At 45.6% G+C, this 27,910-nt stretch overlaps 2 protein-coding genes across 2 annotated transcripts in view; one reads left to right on the top strand and one right to left on the bottom strand.

The window, feature by feature from the left end:
* The first annotated feature begins 21,376 nt into the window (after positions 1 to 21,376).
* On the top strand, positions 21,377 to 23,323 carry MAP1LC3A (microtubule associated protein 1 light chain 3 alpha). The gene is made up of 4 exons (XM_079783628.1): positions 21,377 to 21,978; positions 22,280 to 22,335; positions 22,420 to 22,526; positions 22,740 to 23,323. The coding sequence occupies exons 1-4, from the start codon at positions 21,939 to 21,941 to the stop codon at positions 22,900 to 22,902; spliced, it is 366 nt and encodes a 121-aa protein (XP_079639754.1). The 5' UTR covers positions 21,377 to 21,938; the 3' UTR covers positions 22,903 to 23,323.
* A 187-nt stretch (positions 23,324 to 23,510) lies between these two features.
* The window catches only part of PIGU (phosphatidylinositol glycan anchor biosynthesis class U), an 84,726-nt gene continuing 80,326 nt past the window's right edge, over positions 23,511 to 27,910 (bottom strand). Inside the window, exon 12 of the mRNA XM_079783624.1 lies at positions 23,511 to 23,942. Within this exon, the coding sequence (XP_079639750.1) occupies positions 23,829 to 23,942 (114 nt within the window). The 3' untranslated portion in view covers positions 23,511 to 23,828. The remainder of the gene's footprint in view (positions 23,943 to 27,910) is intronic.

Raw genomic sequence — 27,910 nt, forward strand, 5'->3', positions numbered from 1 at the left:
TAATTACCAGATTCCGTTTTTAAAGTGAGGTATGGCAACCAGTTTCTTTCTTTGTTTTCAGAGGCTGTGGGTGGTTAGGATCCAAGTCAGCTTCCCGTGTCCTTCGGGCTTGAGTTTCTCCTACAAGAATCATGAGGGAAGATCTGATGGTGGGTAGGGAGGTCAGGTCTCTAGAGGAAGGAAAGGCTCTGTCCCTTGGGAAGGAGGTGGTCTGGCTCTCATTCCCTTACTAGTAGTCCCTCCCTCTTGTTTGCCTTAATGTTCCCCATCCTAAAACTCCCTTGAGGTCCTGGGAAAGGTTTAGGCTCAGTCTGACTTTGGGGGGAAAACAGGTGGCTCATGACCATAAAGATGCTCCACCTCCCAGTCCCTTGGGAGTGGGATTTCACACATAGGAGGCCCCCTTGAGTGCTTTTCAGTTTGTCATGCAGCATGTAGAACCCCTGGGTTCATCTTAAGATGTAAAAATGCATGTTTTAAAAAGCCTAAATAATGACACAACAACCTAAATAATGATTGCAGCAACCCTAGTGTTTCTGTACTTAAGATTAGAATGTGGCCCTAGCCCAGTGGTCGGCAAACTCATTAGTCAACAGAGTCAAATATCAACAGTACAACGATTGAAATCTCTTTTGAGAGCCAAATTTTTTAAACTTCTTCTAACGCCACTTCTTCAAAATAGACTCGCCCAGGCCGTGGTATTTTGTGGAAGAGCCACACTCAAGGGGCCAAAGAGCCGCATGTGGCTCGTGAGCCACAGTTTGCCGACCACTGCCCTAGCCGATTTGGCTCAGTGGATAGATCCTCAGCCTGCGGACTGAAGGGTTCTGGTTTCGATTCCGGTCAAGGGCACATGTCTGGGTTGTGGGTTTGATCCCCAGTAGTGGGGCATGCAGGAGGCAGCCGATCAATGAGTCTCTCATCATTGATGTTTCTCTCTCTCCCTCTCCCCTCCTCTCTAAAATCAATAAAAATATATATATTTTAAAAAGTAGAATGTGTACAGGAATACAGTATCTACTAACATCATAAACTGACCACTATCCTGGGCATGGCTTCTGGGTTTCCAAAGTACATTTGACTATAACAAGGGTGTGCCTGCTCCCAGGATTATGAAATATTTCAAACACAGAGTTGAAATAATTATATATTCTCCAATTAATATCCTGCCATATCTATCACATAACTGTCCATTCCGACATCCATCCCCTCCCCCTTTTTTTACTTGGTGTTTTAAAAGGACAGTTACAGATTAGTACACACTCTTAAACACTTCAATGTCCATATCATTAGCTAGTTTACCTTTTTTGGAAGGTAGATAAGTAAGATTTACATATAGTGAAATTCACAAATCCTAAATGTACCACTTAAGTGACAAATTTGTACACCTGTCAACCCACCTCCACCCCTTTCAAGATCAGATTACTCTAGAAAGTTCTGTTGCTTCCCAGCCCGTATGCATACCTACTGACCAAATGCAATCTGTTCCGATCCCATCAGGTATGAACTTCACCCTCCAAGGTACAGCTCTTGGCTGGGGTCCTAGTACAGAGGCCTGCAATTCAGGGCAGTGGTTGCCTCTTCGGAAAATGCAGCAGCTGCCACCGCCATTCATCATTCATCTCCCCTCCACCTCAGCACTTACCACTGTTTGTTGAAATTCTGATGTTCCTCTGTGAGCTGGTATCACCTTTTCTCAAAAAAAAAACACCAAAAAAACCAAACCTGTGTTTTAAAACACTATAGGAATTACAGGCTTCCTCCTCTTTCATATGTTTGACCCTCAGATCAACTACTTTTGTACACCTTCTTAAAATATATATATATTTTTTTTTATTGATTTTCAGAGAGGGAGAGAAAGATAAGAACATCGGGGATGAGAGAGAATCATTGATTGGCTGTCTCCTGCATGCCCCACTCTGGGAATGAAGCCTACCACCTGGGCATGTGCCCTGACCAGGAATCAAACCTTGACCTCCTGGTTCAAAGGTGATGTTCAACCACTGAGCTAGACCAGCCAGGCTACTTTTGTACACTTCCATTGAGAATCCTAAACTATCTTTCAGGTTCTAGTAAAGTACTAGAACATTTATGGAATGTAGGGAAGTCCCAGGCTTCACCCATCACTTTTGATACTGAAGGCCCTCCCTTAGGCAGATGAGGTGTCCAGTCCTGTGTAACAACAAAACCTTTGAACTGCATTTAGAGATAGAGGTTGCCCCTTACCCAGCCTGGGCCTGCTGCCAGCCTTGCCCCTGCAGTGGGGGCTGGGGGAGAGGCAGCAAGTGCTTGGCCTTGACCTTGTTTCCCCACCTTGCCTCTCTTGTCCCCTGTTGCTAAGACACAAGTGAGATGGGGAGAGGAAAGTTCATACTTGACCAATACTGGTGTGAACTTCTGGCTCTCTGAGCCTGGTGTGTGTTTAAAACTGGAACTTGGGCTTCTGATACATGAGTTTCAAAGGCCTGCCCCTTATCCCCCAACTCCGTCCACTTCTCTTGTCCTCCTACCTGCCATTCCCTTACTTTGTTTGTTTTTAATCTTAAAAAAATATTTTTATTGATTTCAGAGAGGGAGAGAGAAATATCAATGATGAGAGAATCATTGATTGGCTGCCTCCTGCATGCCCCCTACTGGGGATCGAGCCCACAATGCGGGCATGTGCCCTTGACCGGAATGGAACCCGGAACCCTTTCATCCACAGGCCTGACACTCTATCCACTCAGCCAAACTGGCTAGGGCTGGTTTTTTAAAATCTTTATTGTTGAAAGTATTACATATGTCCCCCTTTTAACCCTCATTGGCCAGCCCCCACCCTCCACCAGAGGCTTTCACCACCCTATTGTCTGTGTCCATGGGTTATGCATATATGCATACAATTTCCCACCCACCCACTTTCCCCCATCTTCCCTCTGAGATTCCACACTCTGTTCCATGTTTCCATGTCTCTGGATCCACTCCATCAATTTATTTTGTTAATTAGATTCCACATATGAGTGAGATCATGGGATACTTGTCTTTCTCTGAATGACTTACTTTACTTACATGATATTCTCCAGGTCCCTCCATGCTGTCTCAGAGGGTAAGATATTCTTTTTTACTGCTGCTTAGTATTCCATGGCATAAATGTGCCACAGCTTTTTTATCCACTCACCTACTGATGGGCATTTGGGCTGTTTCCAGGTCTTGGCTATTGTAAATTGTGCTGCTATGCACATAGGGGTGCATATAGTCTTTCTGATGAGTGTTTTGGGTTTCTTAGGATATATTCCCAGCAGTGAGATCACTGGGTCAAACTGTCATTCCCTTACTTTGAATGATGCAGTCCCTTTGGCTGGCTCCTTATAACTTTCCTTTTGTTCCCTGGTTCTCACGGTCTCCCTCTGTTGACTCAAGGTGAAGCAGAATCACTCACCACCTACCTCCATGGGTAGTAGAAGTCACAGCATATCACCAGCTTCTAAAAATTGTTCTCTAACTTCCAGCTCTTTCACAGGCTAAAGATCAGGCAGAAGTCTGAACTCACTGGGCCACCTTCTTAGTCCTGCATTGGCCCAGCTCCTTTCTTTGATATGAGGTCACTATTGCCTTGAGGTCACAGCAGAAACTGAGATGAAAATAATTACACTTGAACTTCCTAGTTCACAAGGAATATGTTAAAGAATGCCTAAAAGACAAGATGAAATTGGGCATTTCATAATTTTAACTTCTATGTTTTAAAATATATATATTTCTACTGATTTCATAAAGGAAAATAGAGGGAGAGATAGAAACATTAATGATGAGAGAGAATCATTGATCCGCTGTCTCCTGCACTCCCTGTACTGGGGATCGAGCCCACAACCCAGCATGTGCCCTGACCAGAAATCAAACTGTGACGTGGTTCATAGGTTGACACTCAACCACTGAGCCACATGGACCAGGCTAACTTTCTCAGTTTTAAATACCTTTTGACATGCCAAGACTATTGTTTGATTTTTAGGCATATTTAGAGAAAACATGAACAAAAATAGATTGCTTATAAGTTGTTCTTATATTACAACCTTCCTTTACAAAACAGTGCTTTATTCATTTATTCAACAATTGACTGGAAAATGCCTACTACACAACAGGCCTCAGTCTAAACATACAGGAGATGATGACAAATGCTTATTTCTAGTAGAGATGACAGCCAATTAAAAAAAAACTGCTTGGGACACACCCTAGACAAATTAAATCATATTCCCTAAGGTAATCCTTAAACATCATTAGTTTGTAAAACCTACCCACATGACATGCAGCTAGGGTTGAGAATAACTGGCATAGCACCTTTACCATGGTTAAGTGTATAAGAGGCTATAACAAAAATATTCAGAAATAAGGAAGAATTCTTGAAAGATTAAAAATATGAAGGAAATTCAACAGAAGAGTTGCAAGTTGAAATTGAGAAAATGGGGAAAAAATGGAAAAAAGATAATGGAAGATAAAGTGTAAGAAAATTAAAAGGATCAGTCTAGAATATTCAACATCTGATAAACAGGAGTTCCAGAAAGAGAAAAGGGGGGTAGAAAATTTTCAGCAAGAGACTAAAAGAAAAATTTCTAGGACTAAGGATATAACTTTCCAGATTGAAAGATATGAGTGTCCAAAGCAATTAATTTTAATCCATGCCAGGCCCCATCATCATGAAATAGAACACTTTGGACAGAAACAATCCAGAGAAAAGAAAAATGGTCCAAATATTAGACATTACAAAAGCATTGGGCATCCCTAACAGCATCACTAGAAATGAAGAGAGTGGATCAATGCCCTCAAAAGTCTGATTTCTGAAATGTATTTGCAACTTAGAATTTTATACCCAGCTAAACTATTAATCAAGTGTAAGAAGAGTAGGATAAATAATTTCAGACATATAAGGTCATTTCTATTTTTCTGCCATGCACCATTTTTTCAGAAAGCTCCTGAAGACTGTATGTCAAAGTAAGGGAATAAGGCAATGAAAGTAAGACATGGGATCTAGGCAGTTTGAGACTCCAACAAAAGAGAGAGAAAAGGGATAACTCAGGATGGAGGTAAAGGGCACTGGGCAGTAAACCTAGAGAGGCCTGAATAGAGTAGGAGGTTGTTTCCAAGAAGATGTATTTGTAGTATTTGTAGGAAATTTTTAGTTTTTCAAGGAATTTAGGGATAATTTAGTATTGTAGCATGGAAAACAAAACAAGAAATGGAAAATTAAGCCAAAACTCTAGAAAATAAAACAAAAAAAATTGTACAATAAAAAGCAAATCCAGTCCTAACCGGTTTGGCTCAGTGGATAGAGCGTCGGCCGGCGGACTCAAGGGTCCCAGGTTCGATTCCCGTCAAGGGCATGTACCTCAGTTGCAGGCACATCCCCAGTAGAGAGTGTGCAGGAGGCAGCTGAATCCGTGTTTCTCTCTCATCGATGTTTCTAACTCTCTATCCCTCTCCCTTCCTCTCTGTAAAAAATCAATAAATATATTTTAAAATAATAATAAAAGCTTTTTAAAAAAAAAAAACAAAAAAACAAATCCAGAGCATATCATGTGGCTTAGCTGTGAATAATAGTTGTGTAGGCAAAACACTACAAGCCCTGAGTGGTACCGTAACTGCTAGCAGAGGGAAGGGCGAGGAGAGGCCGCAGCCAAATCTCCTTCTATGGTAAGAGCCAAAGAAAGAGCTCAGAAACATGAATGTAAATATCAGAAGGAGCAGCTATTTAAATTGCTATTTGAATTTTTTATATCATGAGTATTATCTGGGTAAAAAATTTCAAGTTTGCAATAACCTAAAACTATGCTTATAATCTAGGTGCTTCTAGCCCTGTTCCAATGAAGTAACTGAAGAATGAGAATTTTCTAGAACTCCAGGGGAATCTGGAGGGGCAGTAGACCAGAGGGAAGCCATTGAGGCTTCCTCCTGCAGTGAAGTGTCCTCCTGTCTTTAAAATTGTACACATATTTACAACCTGTGTGTGGAGAATGCAGGGCCTGAGCAGAATCAGGACACAGTCCTCCAGGAGCTCTGATGGTGGCTTGGACACGGGGGAAATGGGGTATTTGGTGGAGGGATTCCCGGGGAGAGAGCATCAAGACTTGCTGATGATGCGAGTGATGGAATGAGACCTCAAGGGGCTTCTAGGTGCTTATTTGAGCAACCAGGTGCTGCCACTTACTGAGATGAGGATGATGGGACATGGTGGGGAGGTGTGTCAATCATTTTGAAATGACTTGCCTAATTTGAGCCTATTGGACATCAATGTGTCTAATAATAAGATGTGTGAAAGACTGTTCCTGCCAGTCCATGCTGGGTATACAGATTTGGAGCCATAAGCCTATGATTAAAGACAAGGGAACTTAAATGATTTCAACAGAATGAAGGAGTGAGAGGAGAGGAAAGGTGAGAAGGCATCACCTGGGACACGCTGCCTCTGGAGGTCTGCTTGAGGAGCAGGAGCCAGCGGAGAATGAGAAGGGAGGCCCGGAGGGTCAATTGAAACAAAAAGTATTTCAATTAGGATTCAGTTTGGCTGCACAAAACTTGAAACTACTGTGGCTTAAACAAGATAAAAATAGATCTAGTCAGCCGTCCAGGGTTGGAATGGTGACTCGATAAAGTCATCTGGAACCCTGGCTCCTATCACCTTTAGTTCCACCGCCCCTAGGGTATAGCCCTTGTCCTTGCCATTCAAGAGCTGCTGGAGCCCAGCCACCATACTCAAGTTCCAGGCAGCCCTGGCTGGGCAGCTCAGTTGGTTAGAGCGTCGGCCCAGTACCCCAACGTTGTGGGTTCGATCCCTGGTCAGGGATAACAAATCTCTCTCTTTAAAAAGTTCCAGGCAGCCAGCTGATGAAGGATGTGCCCTTTCCCTTTAAGGTGATTTCCCAGAAGTCCCCACCAGCACTTAGAGAAGTCTGTGTCTTTCTTGGCAGACCAGGCTCCTCGAGCGGGTGCAGCAGGAGGAGCCAGCAGCCCAGAAGCCAGGCCAGGGGTCTTCACGGGCTTGCAGGTGATGGAGAACTCGCCCAGGTAGTGACCACTCATCTCTGGCCCCGTTTCCACCTGGTTGAGGTCTTGCAGTTGCAGACACCCACCATGTCCCTCACACTTCAGTTTCATTGAACCAAGTTTTGTCATCTTGCTCCTCTTAACTGCCGTGGGAGCTGGGAGGTCAAGCAGGGTGCATGGCCGCCTGAGGAGACATTCAGGCTTCTGTTTGAAGGGGGAACGGGACCGTAGTTGCTGGGGTACCAGTTAGTCTCTGCCATAGAAACTAAGAGAAGAAAGAATTTCAAGGAGAAAGTGCTCGTAGCAGTAGGTTGGGAAGGGAGCCGAGAAGGGGGAACAGGTAGAGAGGGGTGTGAGTTACCAGAACATGTTTGTTTGCTGCTGGGAGATTTCCAGGGGTCTCTTGGAGGAGCAAAGCCGGAGGAGGGGGAGGAAGGATGGCACTAGGCACAGGGAGAGGGCCGGCCTGAGGCTAGAACAGGGACAGCTATTGCACTGCAACCTGGGGGAAGGCAGGACCAGGGCACAGAGGACAAGGTCTGCAGTGCCGGGGCTACAAGGGGAGTCAAACTTCCTAGGAAAGGGTGTGGGGCGGCTGGGCAAGACCCAGCTGAGCGTAGTTGCAGTCAACCTGTTTGCATCATCATTTGTGGCCACAGGTGCAGCTGTGTAGCAAGCTCACAGCTGGCTTTAACTAGGACTGGGATTTTGCCAGGGTAATTCAGCAAAAGAAGGAGGGAAGTAAGCACTTTTGGAATAATGACGGGCTGTGGAATTTGTGCTGGGCAAGGAGGAAGCAGGGACAGCTAAGGAAGCAACTGGTAGAGCGTGGAAGCAGAAATCTTGCCTTGCTCAAAGAGTGGTGGTCATGGGACTCCTGGACTTGGTTTCAGGAGAGGTGCATTGGTTAGGTGCGGTCTAGGCTAAGGCTAGGAAAGTGTGAGGCCAAGGTCAAGCGGAGCAGTTCAGGGGACAGCCAACACAGGGAAGTGAGAGCGGAGAGGGGAGGAGAAAGATGAATTTGAGAGTGACTTGGGGTAAACTTGACAGGACTGCGGGTATGGGGCGAGCCCAGATGAGGCCTGGGTCAGGCGGGTGATGGGATGTGAGGGCTGGTGGGGATTAGCTGTAGGTGCAGGTACTGGGGAAGATGGTGGCTCCATTAGGATGTGCTGAGTTTGAGAAGCCTAAACCTCTGAGTTGACCTTCATTCAGGAGGCAGGACGGAAACCTGAAATTCGGAAGGATAGTCAGGGGTTGGAGATGGGGATTGGGAATCACTGTCATGTTGGAGTCACTGGTGAGCATGAGCATGAACATGACCCCAGGACGACATGAGGGGGGGGGGAGGGAGGAGAGCTGAGGGCCACGGCAGGAGGGGCAGCCAGAGGCTGGAAAGGCCAAGGGAAGGCCACCTTTCCAGGTGCCTGGCCAGCTCTGAGGGTTGGTGTCTGGGGGAGGACAGCGGCTGAAGACAGAGGAGGAGGGGAAGAGGGTGGTAACCCTACCCAGCATTCAGGGAGGTGGGTTGAGAACTGAGCACTCACCCGGCTAGAGAGGAGGGGACCGAGGGAATGAGACCCAGACGGAGGACAGGCCTGGTCCAAGGCCCCATGTGGGAAGTGGGGTTGGTGGAGCCAGAGAGCTTCAGGAGTGAGGCGGGGCATCCCACGCTAGTGGCTTGGAGACCCCTGAGTGGGTTTCAGTCCCTCTAATTTTTGGAAAATTCCTTTTAGAGCCTGTAAACAGGAATAAATCCTTACTCAGAGATAATGACCATGACTCAGACCTCATCCTCCTGGACCCTCCCAATGGGAGCTAAAGTTGGTCTATCTGATCGCAGAGCCTGTTTCTCCAGGACCCCATGCCCTCCTGGTCACTCACTAAATTGCGCTGCTATGAACATAGGGGTGCATCCATTCTTTCTCATTCGTTTTTCGGGTCTCTTAGGATATATTCCTAGAAGTGGGATCACTGGGTCAAATGGCAGTTCCATATTTAATTTTTTGAGGAAACTCCATACTGTTTTCCATAATGGCTGAACCAGTCTTCATTCCTACCAGCAGTACTAGGGTTCCCTTTTCTCCGCATCCTCTCCAGCACTTGTCATTTGTTGATTTGTTATGGTAGCCATTCTGAAGTGTGAGGCGATACCTCATTATCATTTCAATTTGCATCTCTGGTGATCAGTGACTTTGAGCATTTTTTCATATGGCTCTTGGCCATCTGTATTTCCACTTTGGAGAAGTACCTATTTAGGTCCTTTGCCCATTTTTTAATTGGATTGTTTGTCTTCCTTTTGTTAAGTTGTATGAGTTCCTTATATATTTTATTTTTTTAAAATCAACTTTATTGTTCAGATTATTACAGTTCCTCTTTCTCCCCCCCATAGCTCCCCTCCACCCAGTTCCCACCCCACCCCATAACCTTAACCCCCCTCCCCGCACTGTCCTCATCCATAGGTGTACGATTTTTGTCCAGTCTCTTCCTGCACTCCCCACACTCCCTTCCCCTCGAGAATTGTCAGTCTACTCCCTTTCTATGCCCCTGATCCTATTATATTCACCAGTTTATTCTGTTCATCAGATTTTTTATTCACTTGAATTTTAGATTCACTTATTGATGGATATGTATTTGTTGTTCATAATTTTTATCTTTCCTCTTTCTTCTTCTTCCTCTTCTTAAAGAATACCTTTCAGCATTTCATATAATACTGGTTTGGTGGTGATGAACTCCTTTAGCTTTTTCTTATCTGTGAAGCTCTTTATCTGACCTTCAATTCTGAATGATAGCTTTGCTGGATAGAGTAATCTTGGTTGTAGGTTCTTTCTATTCATCACTTTGAATATTTCTTGCCACTTGCTTCTGGCCTGCATAGTTTCTGTTGAGAAATCAGCTGACAGTCCTATGGGTACTCCCTTGTAGGTAACTAACTGTTTTTCTCTTGCTGCTTTTAATATTCTCTCTTTGTCTTTTGCTCTTGGCATTTTAATTATGGTGTGTCTTGGTGTGGTCCTCTTTGGATTCCTTTTGTTTGGGGTTCTCTGTGCTTCCTGGACTTGTAAGTCTATTTCTTTCACCAGGTAAGGGAAGTTTTCTGTCATTATTTCTTCAAATATGTTTTCAATATCTTGCTTTCTCTCTTCTTATGGCACCCCCATAATTCAGATGTTGGTACGCTTGAAGTTGTCCCAGAGGCTCCTTACACTATCTTCATATTTTTGGATTCTTTTTTCTTTTTTCTTTTCTAGTTGGGTGGTTTTTTTTTTGTTTTTTTTTTTGCTTCTTCGTATTTCAAATCTTTGACTTTATTCTTGGGATCCTCTAGTCTACTGTTGGGTCTCTGTATATTATTCTTTATTTCAGTCAGTGTATGCTTAATTTCTAGTTGGTCTTTTTTCATATCCTTGAGGGTCTCACTAAATTTATCAGCAGTTTCTACATTCTTGAATAACCTTATAACCGTGGTTTTGAACTCTATATCCAGTAGTTTGCTTTCCTCCATTTCTTTCATTTGTGACTTGTTTCTTTGTCTCCGCATTTTGGCTGCTTCCCTGAGTTGATAGAGTAGCTTTGTGTGCTAGGTGTCCTATATGGCCCAGTGGCTCAGCCTCCCTAATTACCTGAGGTGGACACTCTTGGTGCACCCATTTGTGGGCTGTGTGCACTGTCTTGTTGTAGTTAAGCCTTGATTGTTGATATCACTGGGAAGAATTGACCTCCAGGCCAATTGGCTGTGAGGATCAGTTGTGTCTACAATGGGAGAACTTCTGTGCTGGAGACACCCTTATGGGGCAAGACTTACTTCAGTGGGGCTTTGGTGCTGAGTCTGCCCCCTGAGTATGTCCCTTATGGATCTGAAGAGTTGTAATCTGGATGGTCCCACTCTGATCCCTGGGTACTCTGGCTCTTGGATATCCAAGGAGGTGCAAATTTAGACTCTGCCTGAGGCCACGCAGCAGGAGCTACAGAGAGATCTGCAGATTCCTCTTCTTTGTTTGGGGTTTGGAGGTGCCCAGATGAGGCCCAGCTGTGAAGCAATGCAAGCTGCTGTGGAGCCTTGGGCCTTCTTTTGGAAGTTCTGGGGCTCTCTGATCCAGCTGCAGTTTGTTAGGTAATTTTAGATTGCAAAAGGCCAGGCCATTCATATGCAAATGCCTCTGTGCACAGCTGGGGTGGGGTTGTAAATTGAGTGGGCTGGGTCTCAGGGAATCAACAGGGCGGAGCAAATAGCAATGGCTGTCAGCCCTGCCCTAAGAGGCCCCTGGGTCTCAGTGTCCCACAGTAATCGCTGCAAGCCCCTCTGAGAGAAAGCCGCCCTCATGTTCCAGCCCGATGCCAGACAATCCAGTTTCCCCTGTATGAGTCTGGGTCCCCAGAGTCTCACCCGGAACTGGTGAGCAGAGTCTCACCCGGAACAGAGCAGTCGGGAGCCTGTGTCTCCCTCCCGATTGAAAGAGACAACCATGTCCTCCGTTGCCAGCCCTTTCTGCGCCTCCACACTTCACTTCCGCAGCTCCTCTGACTCTCAGTGTGCTTTTCTCTTTCTTTCTAGTTGTAGAATTCCCACTCAGCCAGCCTTCCTGTGGTTCTGGATGATGTCCGTTTTGTCTTTTAGTTGTAGTTTTGAAGTGGTTGTGCGAGGCGGCAAGTTCAGGTGTCTACCTATGCCGCCATCCTGGTTTCTCCGAGTTCCTTATATATTTTAGATATTAATTCTTTATCAGATGTATCATTGTCAAATAAGTTCTCCCGTATAGTGGGCTCCCTTTTCATTTTGTTGATGGTTTCTCTTGCTGTGCAGAAGCTTTTTATTTTGATGTAGTCCCATTTGTTTATTTTCTCCTTAGTTTCCTTTGACCTGGGAGATTATCCATAGACATATTGCTATGAGAGATGTCTGAGATTTTGCAGTCTATGGTTTCTTCTAGGATTTTTATGGATTCACAACTTACACTTAAGTCTTTTACCCATTTTGAGTTTATTCTTGTGTATGGTGTAAGTTGGTGATCTAGTTTCATTTTTTTGCATGTATCTGTCCAATTTCCCCAACATCACTTAATTGAAGAGACTGTCTTAACTCCACAGTATGTTCTTGCCTCCTTTGTCAAATATTGAGCATAATGTCTTGGATCTATTTCTCGGGTCTCTATTCTGTTCCATTGATCTATATGCCTGTTCTTGTGCCAGTACCAGGCTGTTTTGATTACGGTAGCTTTGTAGTGTAACTGGATATCTGTAAACTTTGCTTTTCTTTCTCAATTGCTGCAGCTATTCAGGTTCTTTTTTGTTGTTGTTCCATATAAATTTTTGGAGTATTTGTTCTAGATCTGTGAAATATGCCATTGGTGTTTTAATAGGGATTGCATTGAATCTGTAGGTTGATTTAGGTAGTATGGACATTTTAATTTTACCAATCCATGAACACAGTATATTCTTCCACTTGTTTATATCTTCCTCTATCTCTTTTTTTCAATGTCATGTAGTTTTCTGAGTACAAGTCTTTTACCTCCTTGGTTAAGTTTATTAGTAAGTATCTTAAATTTTTTTGTCGCAATGGTAAATGGGATTGTTTGTTTAGTTTCTCTTTCTGAGAATTCATTATTGGTGTATAAAAATGCCATCAATTTCTGGGTTTCAATTTTCTATCTGGCTACATTGCTGAATTCCTTTATTAACTCTAGTAGTTTTTTGGTGGAGTCTTTAGGGTTTTCTATGTACAATATCATGTCTTCTGCGAATAATGATAGTTTTATTTTCTCCTTTCCAATTTGGATGCCTTTTATTTTTTCTTCTTGTTTGATCACTGTAGCTAGGACTTCTAGTACTATCTATAATACTAAAAGCATAATATGCTACTTAGACTGGATGTCCTTCCAGACAAAGCTGCAGTGGGCAGGGGCCGCGGCAGAGGCCCCCCAGCCAAGGTGGCAGTGGGGGGTGAGTGGGAGGGGGGCTGGGGCCAAGGCCCTTGCATGAATTTTGTGCATCGGGCCTCTAGATTGAATAAGTGAAAGCAGACATCACTGAATTGTTCCTGTTCTTATGGGAAATAGTTTTAGCTTTGCCCATTGAGTATGATGTTGGCTATAGGTTTGTCATATATGGCCATAATTATGTTGCGATATGATCCTCTATTCCCACTTTGCTGAGAGTTTTTAATCAAAAAAGGGTGTTGGAATATCTCATGGTTTTGATTCGCACTGATGATTAGTGAAGTTGAACACCTTTTCATGTCCCTATTGGCCATTTGTATATCCTTGGAAAAATGTTCAGATGCTCTGCCCATTTTAATATATTTTTATTGATTTCAGAGAGGAAGAGAGAGGGTGAGAGAAATGGAAACATTAGTGATGAGAGAGAACCATTAATTGGTTGCCTCCTGTGCCCTTGATCAGAATCAAACCCGCAACTCTTCAATCTGCTGGCCGACGCTACTGAGCCAATCCGGCCAGGGCCCATTTTAAAAATTGATTTGTTTGGGGTTTTTTGCTATTGAGTTGTATAAGTTCCTTATGTGTTTTGGATATTAACCCTTTATCAGATATATGATTTGTAAATATTTTCTTCTATTCAGTATGTTGTCTTTTCATTTTGTTGGTTTCCTTTGCCTATGCAGAAGCTTTTTAATTTGATGTAGTCCCACTTTGTTTTTTCTTTTGTTGCCATTGCTTTTGGTGTCAAATAAAAAAAAAAAATCATACCAAAACTGATGTCAAGGAGCTTATTGCCTTTGTTTTCTTCTATGAGTTTTATAGTTTCAGGTCTTACATTCAAGTCTTTGGTCTATTTTGAGTTGATTTTTTGTGTATGGTGTAATGCAAGCATGTCAAACTCAAAGACTAACACAGGTCAAATAACATTTAAGTTTATATGGGCCACAAAAAAACAAAAGCTTCAATTTTCATAGAAACATAGGTTTATTTCGATAGAGACATGCTGACTACAAAGGGCTGAAATAAATGAGTAATTGTTAACATAAAATAACAGAACATTTTAATAAAAATTGATATTTTTTCATGAACATTAACTTACCAGACACTGAATAACTGCACAAATTAATAAGCATAACACAAGTAAACATATTTTTCTTGTTCTCCAAAAGCGAAATATTTCCTGTTGTGCACATCAAACGAGTCAGTACAAGACTAATGACGTGGCAATCGGCTGCTAAAATATTCGCTGCTAGTATTAGTGGAGAGAAATGGTGCGCCTGCGCATAAAACACATAAGGGAAATGAATGCAATGCAATTATAGTAATCAATCATTAGTGTACGTTGTAGTTGGTTATTAAAATTATGTATAACAGGATATTATAAAAATTAAGTTACGAAATTTTTATTAAAACATTTCTTAAATACCATTATATTGGCTGGGCTGCAAAAATATTCATTGTGGGCCACAAGTTTGACATGCTTGGTGTAATGTAATAGTGCAGTTTCATTCTTTTGCATATGGCTATCCAGTTTTCCTATCACCATTTACTGAAGAAACTGTCCTTTCCAAATTGTGTATTCTTGGCTTCTTTGTCATAAATTAATCGACCATATATTCATGGGTTTATTTCTGTGCTCTGTTCTATTGCACTGATCTCTGTGTTTGTTTTTATGCCAATACATACTGTTTTGATTGTTATAGCTTTGTAATATAGTTTGACATCAGGAAGCATGATGCCTCCAACTTTGCTCTTCTTTCTAAAGGCTGCTTTGGTTATTTGGTGTCTTTTGTGATTACACACAAATTTTAGATGTGTTCGTTCTATTTATGTGAAAAATGCCATTGGAATTTTAATATGGGTTGCATTGAATCTTTAGATTGCTTTGGGTAGTATAGATATTTTAACAATATTCTTCCATTCCATGAGCACAGGATATCTTTCTGTTTGTGTTTTCTTTAATTTCTTTCATTAACACCTTAGTTTTCAGTGTATAGATCTTTCACCTACCTTGTTCAATTTATTACTAGGTATTTTATCTTTTCAATGCAAGTTAAAATGGTTGTTTTCTTAACTACTGATTGTTTGTTATTAGTGTATAGAAATGCAATATATTTTTGTATCCTGCCACTTTACAGAATTTATTAGTTCTAACAGTTTTTTGGTGGAGACAGTTTTACTTTGTCCTTTCTTATTTGCAAACCTTTTATTTCTTTTTCTTGCTTAATTGCTCTGACTAGGACTTCCAATACTATGTTGAGTAAAAGTGGTGTGAGTGAGCATCTTTGTCTTGTTCCTGATCTTAAGAGAAAAAGGTTTTAGCTTTTCACTGTTAAACAATTATGGCTATGGGCTTGTCATATATGGCCATTATTATGTTGAGGTATGTTCCCTCTGTATTCACTTCGTTGAGAGTTTTTATCATAATGGCAACTTACTCTGAAATGCATCAAAAAGATAAAATGTGTGGATGGATGGGTGGATGGATGGACAGATGGTGATAGACCAAATGGAGCAAGTATTAAGTGATGAGTATATGGATGGTTGTTGAACAACTATTTTAATTGTTCTGTGTGATTGAAATTTTTTATAATAAAATGCTTAAAAATTTATTTAGCCTATTAGAAGATCATAACTGCTCTGACAAAAAGTTGAGCAAGGTACTGGGAGAGGGATATGGAGTGACTGGGATGGGGGCTGCAATATTAAATAAGATCATTCAGGAAGGCCTCCCTGAGGAGATGTTGGAAATGAGAGTGTGAGCAACCAGAGATCTTGGGGGAGAATGTTCCAGGCAAAGGGGACAGTAAGTACAGGAAGGTCCTGGGGCACAAGCAGGTTCCTGAAATAGTGAGGAGGCCAGCACAGCTGAAGTCAAGGGTATTGAGGGTGAATGTTGAGGCTGGAGGAGCAGCAGGGAGGCAGATCCCAGACTTGACGGGTCATTGTTTAGCCTTTGACTTTTGCTCTGAATGGGTGGGATGCAGGAACAGCATGGTCCAACAGGATCACTCTGGTCTTCTGTCAGTGTCGCGAGACCCGACTGAAGTAGGCAAGGCCAAAGCAAGGAGGCCAGTGAGGAGATGATAGTAGTAGGTGGTGGCTTTGGCCTGAGTGGCAGTGGTTTAAGTGGTGAGCAATGGTCAGATTCTGGAGATACTTTCTTTTTTTTTTTTTAAATGTTTTTTATGGAAATATTTTCTTATTTACTTTAAATAATTTTTTTTATTGATTTCAGAGAGGAAGGGAGAGAGATAGAAACATCAATGATAAGAGAGAATAATTGATTGGCTGCCTCCTGCACACCCCCTACTTGGGGGGGTGGGGATCGAGCCCCTAACCCGGGCATGTGCCCTTGGTGGGAATCGAACCTGGGACCCTTTAGTCCACAGGCCGATGCTCTATCCACTGAGCCAAACCAGCTCTTATTTATTTTTTTAATCCTCACCCAAGGATATGTGTGTTTTTATAAAATTGATTTTTAGAGAGAGAGGCAGCGAGAGAAACATTGGTGTGAGAGACATTGATTACCTCCCACATGTACCCGGACCGGGGATCGAACACCCAACCTAGGTATGTGCCCTCACTTGGAATCAAACCCACAACCTTTTGGTGTATGAGACGACACTCCAATCAATGGAACCACCTGGCCAGGGTTGGAGATATTTTCAATATAGAACCAATAGGATTTGGGAATGGATTGAATGAGGGGTAGGCGGAGGCATGAGGGTAAGGAGTCAAAAATAACAGATGAGGACATGGAAGGTTACATGTTAGGGGAAGATCATGGGTTCATTTGGGGGTGGTCATGTTTGTGATGTTTGCTAGGCTTTCAAGTAGAGACAAGGCCAGGCCTTTGCAGTCAGAAAAGATGGGGGAGAGAAGGAAGCAGGGAGGAGAGAGACTAGAGGACTGGAGGAGGGAGTGTTAGCCCTGCTGACTGGTCAGCTAAGAGGAAGAGTGAGCACAGACCTTGAGATTTGAGGGATGGTCCCCTCCCCCACGGTAGCCTCAGCCTGGGCCAGTCTGACAAAAGAGAGGTGTAACCACTTCCCCAAGGCCATAGCCGACCTAGTTCTTTGTTTGCTCTTTGAACTGGCCGAGATTACACTCAGTCTCCTACAACTTTGGGTTTGTAAGATATGTCCACATTGACACACATAGCTCTAGATCAAGAGTCAGCAAACTAAGGTAAGGTGACCAGACGTCCCGCTTTTGGCGGGACAGTCCCGATTTTTAACAATTTGTCCCGCGTCCTGCGTCCCGCGGTGTTTTTAAAAAGTCCCGATTTTTGGAAAGAATGCGCGACAAGCTAGGGAACGGTGCAAGAATGGGAAGGGAATATACGGTTTTCGGCGGCCATGTGGCTATTTAGCCAAGATAAATAATACACTAAAAATTGTGGAATACGCGCTGTCCTTACCAGGAACTAATGCTGCGACTGAACACGTTTTTTCTACGGTAAATGAAGTGTGGACATCAGAAAAATCACAAGTGTTGAGACTTTGAAAGCCATTTTATGTGTGAAATATAATTTAACAAATTCTTGTGAAGAATTTCATGACCTTTTAAACAACGACAGCAATCTACTAAAAAAAAAATTCACTCAAATGAGAAATATGCCAAAGAATAAAATAATACTATACATAATTTTTTATTTATTATATTTGTAAATTGTACTTACGTTGAAATTTTAAAAAAAATATTACAATACTATTTTTGCGTTCTATGAAAATTTTTGTTGCTCCATATAGACCAAATTTTTAATCAAGACCCCTCCCCCCCCCCGCCCCCCATCAATGGTGTCCCGCTTTACCAATGTTAAAATCTGGTCACCTTAAACTAAGGCCAAATAGGTTTTTGTTTTTTTGTTTTTTAAAATATATTTTATTTATTCTTTACAGAGAGGAAGGGAGAGGGATAGAGAGCCAGAAGCATCGATGAGAGAGAAACATCCATCAGCTGCCTCCTGCACACCCCCCACTGGGGATGTGCCCGCAACCAATGTCCATGCCCTTGACCGGAATCGAACCCGGGACCCTCCAGTCCGCAGACCGACGCTCCGTCCACTGAGCCAGACCGGTTTCGGCAAGGCCAAATAGGTTTTAGGAAATAACTTGACTGGGCTACAGCCGTGCCCATTCCAGGGGTCTAAGGCTGCTTCCACACCCTAGCAGAACAATGGTTGCCAGGGACCATATGGCCTGTAAGCCAAAAATATTTACTATCTGGCCCTTTAAAGGGAAAGTTTGCTAACTCCTCCTTTCCCCCTTTCACTGTAACAGTGTGTAGTTCTATTATAGGAATACACAAGACATTTAATTGGACATTTAGGTGGGTCCCATTTTTTTGGCCATTATGAAAATGCTCCAATAACAAGCCTAACTGTGTTTCCTTGGACTCATGTGCTCCGAAGTGAAATTCCTGGTTTATAAGATACGGGCATCTTCAGCTTTAGCAGATTTTGCCAAATTGCTTTCCAATGTGGCTAACATGATTTACACTCCCATAGAAGTGTAAAAAGTTCCCATATTCCTCTAAATCTTGGTATCGTGTTGTCAGACTTTTTCAGTTAGCAGTTCTTTAGTTTGTAGATTCCTGTGGTTAGTCTGGCTGTGAATGATCGTTTTATTCTATCTTTTCCTTGTCTTGGTGCTCTGGCAGGGACTTCCAAACAAGACTGCATTTTGTTCAGTGAAAAAAAAAATTTAAAGTTTGTCCCTGGCTTTAAAGAAAACAATGCTTACCATTTTATCATATACTATAGTGTTTTACCATTAAGTATAATGTTTGCTGCAGATTAGGTTTTAACTTTTATTTTGGGAGAGCTCACGTAGAAAACCATTTGGACTAGTTGGTTTTTTGAGGTATGTGTCTTTCTTTTCGCATTAGTCTTGCAAATGATCTTTTCCTAGAAGATTATCCATTTCATCTGTGTTTTAAATTTACTGGCATGGAGTGTATAATCTTATTGTTGTCATTTCTGATATATCATAGTTATGTACCTTCTGAAATTAGTGTTTGTTTTTTTGTTTTCAAAGATCTAGCTTTGTGGTCCATACTAGTGTTTTTGTTCTATATTTCATCAATTTCTGCTCTTCATTATTATCTTCCTTTACTTTCTTTTATTTTTGACAGTTATTCATTTTTTTATTAAAAAAATTTAATCCTCACCTGGACATGTTTTTTTCTTATTGATGAGAGAGAAAGAAGAGAAACATTTATCAGTTGTTTCCCATATATGCCCCAACCAGAGATCAACCCCTCAACCTGGGTATGTGTCCTGACCGGGAATCAAACCCACCACCTTTTTGGTATACAGGACGATGCTCCAACCACCTGAGCCAGGGCTGTTATCCCTTTTAAAAATTCCTTGACACTGCTCATTTTCCATATTTCTTCTTACCTAATAAGGTTATAAATTTTCTAATTGCAGCTTACTATGCCCCACCCCCCGAGTTTTTATGTTTCTCATTTTTTGTTTGATCCAGTTTTAGTTTCTATATGACTTTATCTTTGAGTAATAAGTTTTTTAGAAGAATGTTTAAATGTCCAAACATTTGGAGTTTATTTCACTCGTGTCTATCATCAGGGAATATAGTCTGTATGCAATGGATTCATTGATATCTGTTGAGCTGTGTCTTGGGGTCCAGCAGTTAGGTAATTTTTTTGTAAAGGTTTCTTGTGTGCTTGAAAGTAAAATACTGGGTTGAGTTCATGGTTTTGTCAGGGTCCATTGATCAGGATTATTAATAGCATTAAAATCTATTTTGGGGGGCTGTTTCATCTATCAGTTCCTGAAAGAGGTCTTAAATCTCCTACCATGCTACAGGATTTGACACTTTTCCTTTGTATCTTGTCACTTTTGCTTTATACATTTTCAACCCTTTTTAAAACCTCTAACGTACAAGTTTAAAATTGTTACATCTTTCTTGAAAATTCGTCATTTTGTGATGACCCTCTTAAAAATTTTTTACTGATTTCAGAGAGGAAGGAAGAGAGAGAGAGCCGAAACCGGTTTGGCTCAGTGGATAGAGCGTCGGCCTGCGGACTGGAAGGTCCCAGGTTCGATTCCGGTCAAGGGCATGTACCTTGGTTGCGGGCACATCCCCGGTGGGGGGTGTGCAGGAGGCAGCTGGTCGATGTTTCTCTCTCATTGACATTTCTGGCTCTCTATCCCTCTCCCTTCCTCCCTGTAAAAATCAATAAAATATATTTTTTTTAAAAAAGAGGGATAGAAATATCGATGGGAGAAAATCATTTTAGGCTGCCTCCTGCACGCCCCACATTGGGGATCGGGCCCACAACCCGGGCATGTGCCCCGACCTCTGGTTCATAGGTTGACACTCAACCACTGAGCTAAGCCGGCTGGACCAGTGACCCTCCTTTATCCCTAATAATGACTTGTGCCTTAAGCCTATTTTGTCTGATTTTCCTATAGATAGCTTTTGGTTAGTTTTTCTCAAGTATACTCACGTATACTTTTTTTTTTTTTAACTTTTGGTGCCCTAAGGTCTTGAATGTCCTCTGGTAAATGGCATAGAGCTGCATTTTATTTTTCTTGATCAACTTGATCATCTCTGTTTTAATAGATGAATGTAAAACATATCCTACCTCTGGTTTGGCACCATTTATATACCAGTCTTTTTACTTTGCTTCCTTTTTCTTCTTTTCTGCCTACCATTATATTTTAATACCCTTTTACTAACTTTTTCTCTTTTCTTAGAAGTCATACTTTCTATTCTTTTAGTGATTCCTCTTAAGTGTCTGAAATACATGCTTGACTGTAGAAAGCTGGACAATTATCATTTTCCTCCTCTTCCTCCTCTCAAATAAACCAAGCTTCTTAGAACACCTGAGCTCTGATTACCCTCGCCAGTCTTACCTGTTATTGTGTTTCATGCTCCTTGTTTGCACTCCACAAATTAATCATCACTATTCATGTTCTAATTAAGCGCTTGTTTAGATGACTTACATGTTTACCAGTTTAGCTGCTCACCATTTTTCCATCTAATGTCTCATCTTTCAAGTTCTGCAGATTGACTACAAAATGCCTAGGTGCTTATTTTAGTTTCATTTATCCTGCTCTGGATTTTATGTGAGGATCCTGGTCTTCAATCAATTTTGGAAACTCTTCTTAAGGAACTGCCCCTACTATATTCTTTTTCTCTTCTGGAATTCTGATTGGACATGTGAGTTCTCACTTTACCTTTCCACTCACTTCCTCTTTTACGTTTCATCACCTTGTTTCTCTAGTTGTTTCTGATTATTCTCCAGTTCAGAGATTCTCTTCTGCTGTGTGCAATCTGCTTGCCTGCCTTAACGAGACTTGAATGTCAATAGCTCTATTTTCCAATTCTAGGGATTTCTTTTAAAAGCTCTGTTCCTTTTTAGTGACTTGCTCTTTCATGTTTTGATCTCGCCCACCCACCTTTTCCCTTCTCTAACCATAAGCCCCAAGGAGGACTTTTTGGTTGTCACCTCAGCACCTCACACTGCCCTGGAACAGACTGGGTGTGCGCTGTCAGATGGCAGTGACAGAGGGAAGAGGATGCTGAGCTGCAGCCTGACCCGTGATTTCCCCACCGCGAAGCTCTGACTCCGCTCCCAAGACAGCCTCCTAGCTTTCCAATCTCTGCTCAGCCGGGCCTGGGACAGAGGGGCCACGCAGGCCATGACGTCACGCGACTGTGACGCCCCTGGGAGCCGCCGCCCCTTCCTGGTGCGGGCGGGGAATCCAGGCTCTTTGCGCCCTGACGTCAAGGTCCCGGCGGGCGGGTTTTGCGTCGGCCCAATGGGAGCAGTGCGCCGGCCTCCCCTTTAAGGAATGTTGTGACCTGACGTCACCCGAGCGAGTTACCTCCCGGAGCCTCCGACGCTGGGCTCAGCGTGAGCCCCAGAGCCCTTGAGCGCGAGGTGTGGAGCCCCCGAGCCCCAGTGCCGCAGCCACCGCCCCGCCCCGGAGTCCCGGCCTGCGCGCCCCGCCGGGCCCGCGAGATGCCCTCGGACCGGCCTTTTAAGCAGCGGCGGAGCTTCGGTGAGGCCTGGTGGGCGATCTGCGAATCTGGGGAGGGGTTGGGGGTTGGGGAGTTGGGGGCGCGACCCAACCTCCAGCCGAAGGTGACGTCAGCCCTGTGACGTCAGCTTCCAGCCGGACCCCAAGCTGGGAGGCAGATTCTGGCCTGGGCCCTCCCAACCCGGTCCTGTGTCCTGGCCTGCCAGACGGCCCAGGGGGCGGGGGCTTTGGGGAGGTGGGGCCGGGCCGCCCCTCGAGGACAGTCCGGGCAAACGGCACTGAGGACCCAGATCCAGTCTCACCGCCTGACCTCCTTCCGCAGCCGACCGCTGTAAGGAGGTGCAGCAGATCCGCGACCAGCACCCCAGCAAGATCCCGGTGAGTCCCACCATCCCCGCCTGGTCCCAGGCCCCGCCCCAGGCCCGCCCCGAGCTCACGGGCCCCGCCCTGCCCTGTTCCCAGGTGATCATAGAGCGCTACAAGGGTGAGAAGCAGCTGCCAGTCCTGGACAAGACCAAGTTCCTGGTCCCGGACCATGTCAACATGAGCGAGCTGGTCAAGATAATCCGGTGCGTGGGCAGCAGTCCTCAGAGGGGGACTGGAGTCCTGAGTGGGAGTGGGCACAGGATGGGGCATTGGGTCCCTCTTCTGGGAGGATGGGAAAGTTCAAGGTCAGGGATGCGTGTGAAGTGGTCAGGGAATCATTTTGGGGAGGGAGTCGGGGCTACACCCGCCCGGCAGCCAAGCCCCTCACGGTGGGCTTGCCCTCCTGTCCACGTCAGGCGCCGCCTGCAGCTGAACCCCACGCAGGCCTTCTTCCTGCTGGTGAACCAGCACAGCATGGTGAGCGTGTCCACGCCCATCGCGGACATCTATGAGCAGGAGAAGGATGACGATGGCTTCCTCTACATGGTCTACGCCTCCCAGGAAACCTTCGGCTTCTGAGCCAGCAGTAGGGGGAGGGGTTGGAAGGGGAGTGGGAGGCCATGTCAGGCCCTGTCCAGGGAGCTCTCGGCTCCTGAACTGAGCTTCCTCTGCCCCTGGGGGCCGGGCAGGGATGCTACCCCTTAGGGGATACCAACCACTCCGACTCTGCTCTGTGTGGGTCCTGGGCCTGTCACGTTAGGGTTGCCCCTCTGGGTGCTGGGGGATGGTGGGGAGCAGCCCCCACCACCCCTGCTCTGTCTGGTTTGTCTTTTTTACTTTAGGCCCCTGCCTGTCTGCCCCTCCCCCACCCGAGACTCTGCTTCCTGACTGGACCCACCCACCCTTGAGGACTGGCCCCTGGCTCACCTGTCTTGACATGGTGTATGGATCTGTGGTCACTGTCCCTCTGCAGAATAAAGATTGCTCAGGCCTGTCTGGCCCTTTGCCTCCAGCTGCTTGGGGAGTGGGGAGGGCTGCTGGTGGCCTGTCCCACGCCATTCTCGGCTCACCAGTGCACAACTTGTTCTGTGGACTTGGGGTTCATTCTGGAAACCCACACCCCTGTGTAGTATACCATGGTAGTAGTAGGGGCCCACACCTTCCAGGAGTGCAGTGTGGGCCCAGGGTAGACTTCATACCAAAAAAAATTTATTAAGTCAACAACCTAACAAACCCTGCTCCCCTGCTTCCTCCCCTTCCGTGTCTGGGAGGGGGCTCCTTTGTGCGCAGAGCCAAGAACTGTGGGTCCAAGTGGAGGTGCGCCTGGCAAAGCCCCACAGGCCTTGCTGCCAGCCTTGGCTCTCCTCTGGTGCCAAGATTGTGACCCTGGACTTGAACCTCATCTGCCTGAGGACTTGCCTGCTGGCAATTCTGGCTAGAGGGCTTGGCCCAGCTTTTGGCCTGTCCACCCCCTGAAGTCCGTGCAGCCCTGTGCCCAGCCAGGCCTACTTGAGCACAAGCATGGCCTCTGTGCCGTCCTTGGCCGTCAAGTAGAGACCGTGAGTGAGGTAGTACTCTCGCCGCAGGAAGGCATAGAAGTAATCAGAAATCAGCAGGATCTGTGGGGGAGAAGAGAGTGTGAGAAGCTTCGAGGTACCTCCCCCTAAACCTTGGGCCCCTGAGGAGCTAGGCAGGTAGGTGTTGGGGAGACCCTACCACCTCAGGATCTACACTTGACCCTGCAAGGTCTCACTGGCACCTTAGAAGTGCCCGTATAGCCCTCCCGCCCTCCACCATTGTCTACAGCTCCTCCTCAAGCCCTGGCTTCTGAACTCCAGACTGGTACTTCTGCAGCCAGACCGCACCTCGTGGGTACCCACAGGCCTCTTGGATGCACCCTAGCCAAGCTCCCTGTCAAACCAGTTTCTCCCACTGGGAACCCAGGCCTCACATCTTCCAGGTGCTCCGGCCACAGGATCACCTGATACTTCTCCAATATACACAGCCACTAAGTACTGTCAGTTCTACCTCCTAAGCCAGTGATGGGCAACCTTTTGAGCTTGGTGTGTCAAACTTCACCAAAAAACTGAGCATAACTCGGGTAGTCTGTCACTTTGAGGAAAAAACATCATTTCGCAAATGTTTCATCCTTGGCATGCGGCCACCTCAGCGGCCGCCTGTCATCAAAAATGGCTACACGTGTCAGTGCTGACACGCGTGTCATAGGTTCGCCATCACTGTCCTAAGCTCTCAAATCTACCTATTCCTACCCATCTTAACAGTTACCACCCTGGACAAAGCCACTGCCATCAATAGCAGTCCCGTCTCTGGGCTTCCTAATCTCAAACCTCCCCTTTCCTCAGTCCATTTTCCCTAGCAGCCAGAGGTTGCTTTTCAAAACAAATCTGCTCATGTTGAGACCCTCTAAAGGCTTCCTATGGCGAGCTAGTAGGGTGAAGATCACGCTGCCTGGGGCTCTGAGGCCTTGCACCTGGTCCCTGCTGTGTACATGCCTCACGCTCTCCCGTTCCACCTCACTCGGCTCCAGCCACACTGGCCTCTCCCCTCCCACTGCAGGATCCTGGCTGTTTCCTCTGCCTGGAATGCTCTCTCCACTTTCATCTAGTCAACCCCTGCTTGCCCCACTTCAGACTTCAGGAAGATCTTCCTCAGAGAAGCCCACCCATATGCCCCAGACTGAGTCTTGGCCCCATTAACCTCTATTTGGCAGCATAAACTCATCCAAATTGCAGTTTTACATTCGTTTCTGTGACGTCTGACGAATGCTCCTCCCTCCCTGCACTGGTCTGTGCACCCAGCTCTGTCTTTCCTGTATGAACCACAGAATCAAAAGAGCCCTAGACGTGCAGCCCGCCATCCCTCTCAGAGGCCCAGAGCAGAACTGGGATTTGCCAAGGTCCCCACATGCTGGACCTACAGTCTTACAATCCATTTGGCCCAAGCTCCCAAGACCTCCAGTGCCTGGAGCAGGAGGAGCAGGGCCAGCCCCATGGAAGAATGAGGAGAGGGGCTCTCCAGTGCAGACACCACCAGCTCTCAGGCACTCAGAGGCCTCTCAGACTATCAGCACCAACCACCTCTTGGCACAGATGGGGACAGAAGCCCAGAGCAGGGGGAGCACCCGGCTAGGGTCTTGGAGCAGATCAGAGGTTGAGCTGAGCCTGGGATCTCGGCCCCTGACCCTGAGACCCCAATCCTGGGCAGCCTCTCTCACACTGTGGACAGGAAGGAGAGCACAGAGTAACCTGGAGGAGGAGCTCAGGGCCAATACCAGCGATGGCTTTAGGATAAGGACACCACTGGAGCCTGTCTGGAAGGATGATGAAAATTATGGCACAAGGGGTTCAATAGTTGGTCTAAAACTATACAGGGAGAGCTGGACTCATGGCCATGACCTGCGGGGCCATGCACCAGTATGCCAGAGGGCACAGAACTCAGGCACTGTGGGTATCAGTAGAGCAGACAAAGTCCAGGAAGCCCTCAAGGCCTTGCACCACAGCTGCCCTATGGGGGTAGGTGTCACAGCAAACACTGACCTCACATCCTACAGCCCGTGTCTTACACAGGCACAAGGTTCCTGGTCTGGGGAAGCCTGTAGCTGTGGTTGAGCTGGTGGGGTCTGATCCCCAAGCCAGGTCAGATGAGGGGCAAGTGCAAAGTCACAGTTCACAAAAGAAATGAGCCAACTCCAATGTCACATAATCAGCTAGACAAGTAATAGGAAGTCAAAATACTATTAGGTTGAATCATATGAAATTGCCATTTTGCAGCTCAGAAACAGTTGAATATTGTCAATTTCATATAGTTCAATCAAATGTAAAAGAGAAAAGAACCAAGAAATACAAACAGAGTAAGCATGTTATCCAGAAGTTCCTGAACAAATAAATAGCTGTAAGACTTTAGGAAGTTATTATTTTTCCTTAAAACCCTTAACTTTGTAAATTAGATGCATGTATTATGTTGATAAAAATAACAATCATCCAATACATAACTGAATAATACACAAATGGTGGGAAATTCCTCTTGATATCCTTGCAGAATTAAAAATAAGCCCTAGCTGGTTTGGCTCAGTGGATAGAGCATTAACGTGCAGACTGAAGGGTCCCGGGTTCGATTCTGGTCAAGGGCACATGCTTGAGTGGCAGGCTTGGTCCCAGTATGGGGCATGCAGGAGGCAGCCGATCAATGATTCTCTCTCATCATTGATGTTTCTATCTCTCTCTCCCTTTTCCTCTGAAATCAATAAAAATATATGAAAAAATTATATATAAAAGCCTAAGTGACAGAATGACCGAATGACTGGTCGCTATGATGCACACTGACCACTAGGGGGCAGACGTGCAATGCAGGAGCTGCCCCCTGGTCCTCAGTGTGCTCCCACAGTGGGAGCGCCCCTCAGCTGACTGACCCGTCCTGGTGGCCCACCGGCCCAGCGGCAGCCACTCACTCTCTCAGTGGTCCTGCAGGTCCAATCTTGGGAGAACGGGCCAGGCACCCATGGACTGGCCTGGCTGGCATGATTGGTCCTGACAGCGCTGCCAGCCTCCTGGAAGCCGGCCTCGGGCACTGTGGCCACTTCCCCTCCCTAGAGGCTCGGCAAGGAAGAAAGGATATAAAAGCGGCTGCCAGGTGGCTCCTCACAACCAGCATGAAGGTCAGTGGGACAGAATCAGATCCTGGGCCAGCAAGGGCATCCCACCGCACTGTGTCCCGGCACCCCCCACTCGGGACGGGCACTAGATGCAGGGCTCAGGGCTAGCAAGTGCCGCTGCAGCGCGAGCCTCTCCCAATCGGGACTGACTGGGTGCGAGCCCAAGGCAGGCGCAGCAGGGCCGGGATGAGTGGGAGTGGCAGGCAGGAGCGGCAGGCTGCATTGGACTGTGGGTTTTGGCCCGATCCCCACAGGCAAACCCCAAGGGACCCCACCTGTGCACAAATTCGCGCACCGGGCCTCTAGTAATAATCCTACCTAATAATAGACAAATATGCAAATTGATCATACCTCCGACACACCACAAGCCACACCCACTATCCAATCAGAGCGAGTATGCAAATTAACCCAAACCAAGATGGCTACAGCCACAGAGAGCAAGGTTTCCTAGGTAACAGAGGAAGCCAAGCTTTCTGCCTGCCCTTGCCAGGCCTAAGCCTCCACTCAAGCTACAAAGTTTCAATTATAGAAGGTAAACAAATTCAAACAAATGGCGGCAGGATGGAGCTTGAGAGAGCAGGCCAGGGTTGCTGCCGGCAACAGGGGAAGCAAAGCTTTCCACACACCCTGGCCAGGCCCACCCGCTTAAGGCAACAAAGTTTCAATTATAACCCCAACAGAAATGGCTGCCGGCCGTGGAGGGAGCCCCAGGCTTGGCTCCGCTCCAGGCTATAAAGTTTCAATTGTAGAAGGAAAATAAATTCCAGATATCAGGGCCTCCGTTTGGGTTGCCAGGGGGCGTGGCCGGCCTGCAAACCACCACAGGCCCCTCGCTCAGGCCGCCCCACGCCCCAAGGGAACCCCCACCTGATCTGGGACACCCTTCAGGGCAAACCAGCTGGCCCCCACCCCTGT

Source organism: Cnephaeus nilssonii, assembly GCF_951640355.1.
Source record: "Cnephaeus nilssonii genome assembly, chromosome: 11".
In the NCBI taxonomy this organism is placed as follows: Eukaryota; Metazoa; Chordata; class Mammalia; order Chiroptera; family Vespertilionidae; genus Cnephaeus; species Cnephaeus nilssonii.